Here is an 8,096-nt window from a genome sequence, read left to right on the forward strand (position 1 = left end):
TTGTGTGTGTGTGTGTGTGTTGTGTGTGTGTGTAGTGTGTGTGTATATATATATATATATATATATATATATATATATATGTGTGTGTGTGTGTGTATTTGTGTGTGTGTCTGTGTGTACACGTGTGTGTGCGTGAGTACGTGTGTGATAATTCATTGCCCTTACGAGCATTTCGCGAGGAGGTATTTACAACAAGCATATGATGCGACTATCCACACATACATACCAGTGCAGTACATAAGCACTTGCTTATCTCGAAGATCTTCAACCTGTTTATCCGCATATCGCGCCCATTCTTCAAACACTTTGGTGTCGGGGTCTAACGCCTGATGTTGTGTATCATGCGCATCGTCCATGAATCTACCAATAGCGTACTCTCGCTTGTTCCGCACGTCCAACACCACCAGTTCTTTCTTCATCTCGTTACCCGTATTATCCTTCTTACTATCCGCGTCTTCGTTCTTGTTCGCTTCCCAGTGAGACTTGAGGGTGTTGTGAAAATCAGCTGGGGACAGGTGAGTTCCTCCCAGACCCTGGTGAAGCAAATCTAAGGGCATCGCCCCTCCAGTACTACACAACTCCTTATGCACTTTAACAACCAGATCCGGAAAGGGCTGGCTATTCCTGGTCACACAATCCATCTTAAAATCGACTTCCGAACCGAATAGAGGGTGTGCTTGCAGAGCTTCTACAAGTTTCTGCACTCCTCCCTCGGATTTCAACCCTGCCAAATTAGCGTTGATACCTGAAGAGGGTGACGATAAGATTAGCGATTGGCGTAGGAATGTGTTAATATTAGCACAGTTTTTCATATATAATGTGTGAACCTACTGACGCTGTCAATTTGTTTCAGCTAATAACATTATATATGGTTCAGATACAGACGAGAGTCGGTTCGTAAATGACGTCGACAGAATATATACCTTCGGGCGCCAAGATCGCACGTCCGCATAGTGAATGGGCGGCACACAATTGCTTGACATACGCAGCAATTTCGTTGGCATCTGGTATCTCTACATATTTGTAGAAGAGTACAATATCATAAGTCTGGTCCATGATTACAATCGGTATGGCAGTGGCTCTGCAAACGACAGTGTGCAATGTAGTCAAAGTGGGCTCATAACTCGTGTATTTCATTTGTTACAAATATTTAATTTTCTGCGTGTCAACACACTCCAACTTGACTCAAGTCGACTGTTGTCAACTTTTCACAACTAACAAGTCATGTGTGTTGGAAACTAAATGAGAGGAATATGCGAATGCGTCCTTTTTCTTTTTTTTCTGTTCGTTTTCTTTAGAAATTAATGAAACCTTCGTACCGGCTGTGAGTCTAAAAAAAAGAAAAAACTGAATTCAAAATAAACCTCAGATGGTCGTCCTGTCCAGCTGTCCTCATGCCTCTTGGCTCTTATAGGACACTAGAGAGGAGCAAGAGACCTAAAACACAAGTAGCCTACTATGTAATATGTTTACTATTTAGAGTAGGCGTCCATAAATATCATACATAGCCTTCTGAAAAGTGAAAATATAGCATAATTTATATAAAATTTTGGTATACCCCAGCCCCCAGGCCCCGGTGGCCAGGGCGCCCCAGACCTGTTTTTTTTGTTTTATATCATTATAAAATGGTCAAACATAGATATTTTTGTTTTTTTTAATAATTAAACATAACAATTACATAATGACTTATTTAGCTTGCTCCTACTAAATAGATCGAAGATCTATTTTGTTTTGTTTTGTTTCTATTTCTTAAAAAAAAGGTATCCAAGCATTTATCATAAAATATATTCCGGTTATGAAAATACATACTATATTACAAATACATCTTTTTGTTATATTCTTTTACAAGTATACATATGTAAAAATATTTTTACAACAACAACAATATACAATACAACAACAAAAAAAATACAAATACAATAGCCTTTTAAATCAAACTCTTCATTTGTTTAAAATCAGTTGAATAAATATCTTATTGCAGTATACTTTGAGGTACTATCTTCGCTATGTACAGTAAGACTTCTATTTTGTTTACCGCACGCATTCTTCAGCTATGTTCAAACAAACATATTGTTCCCCACCGTCTGTTTGATTCCCTCAAACTGAAAACGCTACGGTAGCTACTTCATCACATCTGTGAGGAGACACAGAAAAAGGTAGAGGTGAAAGGGTTGTGAGGAGAACGAATGGTGTGAAGTATATCTTCTTCCCTAGCTTTGATACCTGGTATGTACACAAAGCAAGATAAGAACCTTGTGGACGGGATGACTGTAGAGGTCACTCATTTTAGATAATTTTCTCTAGTATTTAATTAGATCATCGTTTGCTAGGGCTTGTTTCGCATCAAAGTAGGAATCCGGTATATATACGTTCTAATAGAAAATTTGAACAATACACTAGAATAGAATTGAGACATTTTCAGTTGTATAGTTATGCCCCTCATGACCCTCATCAAAGGATTTGTTACTAAAATCAACAATTTTGTACACTAGCTCGAAATATCCATAGTTCTAACATAGCATACTTGCACAAATTAAATTATGCTATGCAACCGTTCGCTTTACAGCGAACGATCGCTATCTGTGGGAGAAGAAAAATCTGCTCTTGGATAAAAAAACCTAATTTGATCAACATCATGCTTGGTATTATAAATTCAAACTATATAGTAGACCGTATGTATTTCTGTGAGTATCTAGTCAAATAATCATGCTACCTGAACGCTATTGCAAAAACAACGAGTGTCCATGAACCATGGTCTAATATTAATAGCGGATTTTTTACCTACAAATTTACGAGGGCTGTATCAGGACAAGGGCTTGCTACATAAGATGGTTGGCTTTGTATTTCTCAGCGATTACTGAATACATATATAAATCGGATGCCTTTATTCTTGTATTGATGTATTTTTAATGTTTCTAGAATATTTGCAGTTCTAATACGAAAATTCTGATATCCGTCGATTCCACGGGCTAACTCAATGACTTGTGACGCACAATCAAGAGACGTATGCTGCCTGATCTGTTAAATTAGCTTCACCTGATTCTCGTAATCAACTTATTTACCTGCATCTGGGCCAATAGTGATGGCACAAGAAGCTTGTAATGCCTCATAATACTCCTGGTTGTCAGGAATATCCCTGTTAGTTGGACAGTCACTCATAGTCGTTTCATCGAAGGTAGTTAGGCAGGCCTGCTTCTCCTGGTCATTGCAAATAACTAGCGTGAGTGGTGAATTATACAATTCAATACCACTGCTGATGCCGCAGAATTGCTGAGCTAAACGTTCACCTTGATCTTCTCCGTTTGCGATACAGGTGTCCACACAACTATCCAAAGAGTCGGTGTATAATGTATTGATTTGGTTGACGTATGCCTGATTGTAGCATGTGGGTATAGCAGGGGTCTTCTTATTCGCCTCTTCAAAAGCCTTATCCAAATTTGCGCAGTCTTCCCCGTATTTCTCTCTTTCTGATGACCATACGCTGTTCGCATAATCTTCACCGTATTCCTCACACTCCGGCTCGCATTTTATAAGTTGTGCATCATACTTAGCTTCGAGGCCTGCTTCGAAACCAGCCTCTAGGCACTCGGGACTGTTGGGACCGGCGCTCGAAACCTGTTTGTAAGCAGTGTCGATCTTTTTGCAGTCATCGATATACGACCAAGCAGCATTCCATTGTACAACGGCCTGGTTAACTCCCTGGTCGTAAGAAGGTACCCCTTGACAATCACCACATTCATTCAGGGCACTATTGTATGCGGTATTCAGACCAGCGGCATAGCCCTCTTGCAAACATGCGGGAGATGTGGGTGTATTACTCTCCAGAACAGCATTGATAAATACAATCTGATTGCACTCGTTGCCCCGGTAGTCGTAGGCAGAATCCCATTGTAGAGTGGCTTGCTCAACTCCGGCGACGTAATCGTCGTTATCCTCACTACATGCCGCTAGAACTGCTGACGAGCAAGCGAATGCAATAACAGCAACCTGAATGATGTTTTGGGACAGCATATTGATTTCGTTTAAATTGTATACAAATTGCGGTTTGTAATAAGTCTGCTTTGAATGCACATGATTGCGATCTCTTAAGTACACCAATCCATGCGTTTTCACAGTTTACGAAATTTATTTTACATTGATATTCATTTTATATATTTTTCAAAAAACAATACCCTCCACAATATTCAAAATGCCATCATTCGGACCATATTTACAAAAACAAATTTTAAAAACAATACATTATGCCAATGCGACTATTTTTGTTTTAAACAAAAACAAAAACAAATAACAAAAACAAACAACACAGTGATAAACAATAAATTTTATCATTTAAAATAAATATATATTTATTTATGTATTTATTTACAAGAAGTTGTTTATTTTTGTTTTTTTATTTAAAACATAGCCTGTGGAAAGTAAAAAAAGAAGGCTCTGGGGGGGGTTTTCTTTTAAACGTTTATAGCCTTGTTCAATTTAGAATGCTATGAAGGCCTCTATTTCCTGTACAAAAAATGATCATGACAATTTGATACATAAATTCAAATATTTTTAAATATAAATATATAAATAAATATTATGCATATATATATATATTTTATGCTTTTATTTTTTATTATCTTGTTTCTATTGTTTTTTTTTAAACCAAAATCTAGCCTCTGAAGACTACTTTATTAGTATTTAAATATGTACCTTGATGACAGTTCACACTTCACACTTCATAGTTCTGAGTTCACCATTTACTCCTATACTGTAGTCCTTATATAGTAATTACTGAATTAAGATTTCGTGTCCCTGCCCCTGGGTCGCCCTCACGCCCTGCTAGTATTACCTCTGGCGAGAGAGTAAGCCTCTAGTCCTCTACTCTAGGCCCTAAGGGAGTCATAAAGAATACAGGAGTTGGCACTTGGTACATACTAAATACATATTACATACTGCATAAAATTTAAAAAAAATGGCTATATCTGTAATATAAGTGCACAATGATATTATATCAAAGTTTGTTGAGTGTATTTTTTTTTAAATTTAACAAAATGCATGTTTACTATTTAGACTGTACTCTGTAGTGTGAATCGAACTGTAGAGTGTAGACTGTGAAGTTCGTGAACGCATACATTTGCAATAAAAAATATGTAAATGGTAAAATATTCTATACTCTACTTGCTACTCTCTCTACTCGCAAGTAAGAATGAGTCATTATAAATTTTAAAATGCGATTCAGAATTCAGATTTTAAAGCAGTCCGGTGGTCGGCCCACACAGGCCACAGCCACACTTGCTGCCACAGCCCAGTGACCACAAGTATTTAGTAGGCTGTATAGACTATAGAGTCAATAGTGATCTCTAATCTGTATCATTTTTTTCTTTTCAATACTATTGTTTTAGTATTACATGTGTAAATATTTACTATTTAGACCACATCTGTTTTTAGCCGTTTGGGCATTGGAGCTTCCAGCTCAGCATAAATTACATGTTTTTAAAAAAAGAAAAAGGATAGAGCATATCTTTACCTAACAAAGTGGTGTATTAATTAAAAGAAAGACAAAGAGTATATTGTACATATTCTTGAAAAAATATATTTTTTGTTTTTCTAACCTGAACGAAAGATGCGTCACCGTGATTGCGTCGGGTTGGAACTCCGGGGGGGTGGGAGGTGACGAGGTCCGGCGGGGTCCGAGGGATCGGGGGGGGGGTTAGATATTGGGGTTAGATGTTGGGCTATTCAGATCACTACTCGCATGACATGATACATCTGATGTGTAGTTGAAACCTACGGCATTTTGTTTGTTCTTCTTTGAACGACGAGTATGTAGATTTGTGGATCTACTGGGTACTCTGTCGATGGAAAAGTCAGGCTCTCTCTAGAGAGAGAAAGCAACTAGTACATAAGGATTCGGGGGATGTTAGCAGTCAGATGTGTATTCGCTGTACCTAATCACCTATGAAATTAAAGTCAGGCATGCGACACCCAACAGTCATCTATCGCTTAAATTTAAATTGAAGCTGAAGAACTGATCCTACAAATATACATGGCAAGTAACCATGGCCGATTTACTGAAGCCTTTTGAGGGTACATACCTCCCTGATCATCGTATGTAATTTATAAGGTTATACTATGAAACAATCAACACTGTTTTTCAACGTGGGGTTGAGGGTGAGAATTGTCAAGCAGGGCGATGACTCGAGTAAGCTTGCGGCGCAGTGTATGTACTATCTTCGTATAAGGTATTAAAACCATTTGATGCATTCGTGCACGAGACCGGGATAGACTCTACAACATCAGATAAGCAATATCCAACCCACTCGCTTATCGCAACGGTACAGGAATTGAACCATATGGTGCAAAATTTCCACTTCTGAACGATATTTCGGCTTCCTTGTGATAGTCGCGACATAATTATAATTTTGAGTATACATTGCTCCACAGAGACGAACCAGACGAATATACATGGTAACGGTTAGCAATAGATTAGAGTAAATCCGATTATAAAGGCAGACATATATATATATATATGAAGTGTAGATTCAGATATCAGTTCCTTGATTTCCCATATTGCAGCGAACGTGTATATAGCATCAATTAATCTTTATTTATGTGGCGTAATGGATAGATAATTTCACCAGTACTCATAGATACAGGCACACACACGCTGTGCTCCATCTGAGGATCTCCTTCGGGTATAGTCGAACAACCATTCATGAGCTACTTCAGGGGGTCATGCCCGCTTGTTGGATAGAGTATTGGATCAGGGGCTTCAGGGTGGACAAGGGTGCGGCCATTTTAAGGAATGGAAGCTGCGTTCAGGTTAAGAAAGCAATGGATAAATTAGTTTGGCTATGAAAATACTTAGTGAGGCTCGCCAAGTATGTTAGAACATGGCATTGCTCAGTGAGAAATGAAATATGTATAAATTATATGTGCATGGACTTATTTAGCTTTACAGCACTTTGCATTTCCGCGCATAAAATACCATGTCTGCAACTCGTAAGCAACTTGACGTTAATTTACTTGCACTCGACTCACTCACACTCACAAATCCAACAGCACGGAAATCATATCATCCACAAGCACACGCAAGCGCATGAACGTATGTCAACACACAGCATAAAACACGTTTGGCAAACTAGACAAGCCATACAGTATCCTCAGCACGAGCACATAGACATGCTCATAAGCAAACAGCACAACGTTGAAAACCAGACATACCTCCAAAAGTTGAGAGGCACTGTATCGTTTCTCCACGTCCATCTCCAATGCCCGCGCGAGAAAATCTTTGAAGTCATCGGATAGGCGGTCGGGGTCTTGGATCTCAGGGGTTCCATTTGTGGCAATCAAGTACAGAGCCTGTATGAGAACGACGAAAACGCTGGTTAGCTGCATGTTTATGTGGACTTACGATCCTGTACGTCCGATGTAGGCATGTAGCATGTCGGGATATATATATATATATATATATATGTGTGTGTGTGTGCCGACGTGCAAACAGCAAGCATGTACTACAACTACGTACATACGCACGCACATAAACTATAACAGTGCCACAAATAATCTGTGAGCAAAGAGTAGTCCATCGTATAGGTGGCTCCAGAAAACATCCGAAGAAAAATAGACTCGCACACCAGCCACAACTAAAAAACACCTCTTGTTTGGTGAAATACAGCACGCAAGTGCGAAAACAAGGTAAGAGTATAAAACTAAGGCTTCAAGTCCACATACTCTCAAAGGGTTTTCATTTAGATACGGAGGCTCTCCTTCAAGCATTTCGATGGCCAAAATCCCAAGCGACCAGATATCCACTTTGGGACCGTATGCTTTTCGCGTCACAACTTCGGGCGCCATCCAGTAGGGAGTACCTACCATCGTCTGGCGTTTTTGTGAGTCACTGTGGTTGGAGGAAACGATTTTGTTTTACAATAAGTACTTTTTAAATAGCCAGATGTGCATAGAGCATCTAATATCTATAGACTACATATATTTTTTACATTTATATATATATATATATACATACATATATATATATATATATATATATATATATATATATATATATATATATATATATATATATATATATATATATATATATATATATATATATA

At 38.3% G+C, this 8,096-nt stretch overlaps 3 protein-coding genes across 3 annotated transcripts in view; all 3 read right to left on the reverse strand.

Annotated features, from left to right (window-relative positions):
• SARC_03023 (hypothetical protein) overlaps window positions 1-1,180 on the reverse strand; it is a 3,424-nt gene extending 2,244 nt beyond the window's left edge. The window contains exons 1-2 of the mRNA XM_014303208.1: window positions 924-1,180; window positions 227-745 (exon numbers count right to left, since the gene is read on the reverse strand). Of these exons, the coding sequence (XP_014158683.1) occupies window positions 227-745; window positions 924-1,137 (733 nt within the window). The 5' untranslated portion in view covers window positions 1,138-1,180. The remainder of the gene's footprint in view (window positions 1-226; window positions 746-923) is intronic.
• Window positions 1,181-2,187: 1,007 nt separating this feature from the next.
• Window positions 2,188-4,109, reverse strand: SARC_03024 (hypothetical protein). Its single transcript, XM_014303209.1, has one exon. The coding sequence runs from the start codon at window positions 4,009-4,011 to the stop codon at window positions 3,055-3,057; it is 957 nt and encodes a 318-aa protein (XP_014158684.1). The 5' UTR covers window positions 4,012-4,109; the 3' UTR covers window positions 2,188-3,054.
• Window positions 4,110-6,569: 2,460 nt separating this feature from the next.
• SARC_03025 (STE/STE20/PAKA protein kinase) overlaps window positions 6,570-8,096 on the reverse strand; it is a 7,081-nt gene continuing 5,554 nt past the window's right edge. Inside the window, exons 7-9 of the mRNA XM_014303210.1 lie at window positions 7,714-7,879; window positions 7,204-7,341; window positions 6,570-6,791 (exon numbers count right to left, since the gene is read on the reverse strand). Of these exons, the coding sequence (XP_014158685.1) occupies window positions 6,705-6,791; window positions 7,204-7,341; window positions 7,714-7,879 (391 nt within the window). The 3' untranslated portion in view covers window positions 6,570-6,704. The remainder of the gene's footprint in view (window positions 6,792-7,203; window positions 7,342-7,713; window positions 7,880-8,096) is intronic.

This window comes from Sphaeroforma arctica (assembly GCF_001186125.1).
Source record: "Sphaeroforma arctica JP610 unplaced genomic scaffold supercont1.145, whole genome shotgun sequence".
Taxonomy (NCBI): Eukaryota; class Ichthyosporea; order Ichthyophonida; genus Sphaeroforma; species Sphaeroforma arctica.

Excerpts from the sequence above, each read along its gene's own strand:
- SARC_03024 (XM_014303209.1), bottom strand. The coding sequence starts at position 4,011 with ATGCTGTCCCAAAACATCATTCAGGTTGCTGTTATTGCATTCGCTTGC.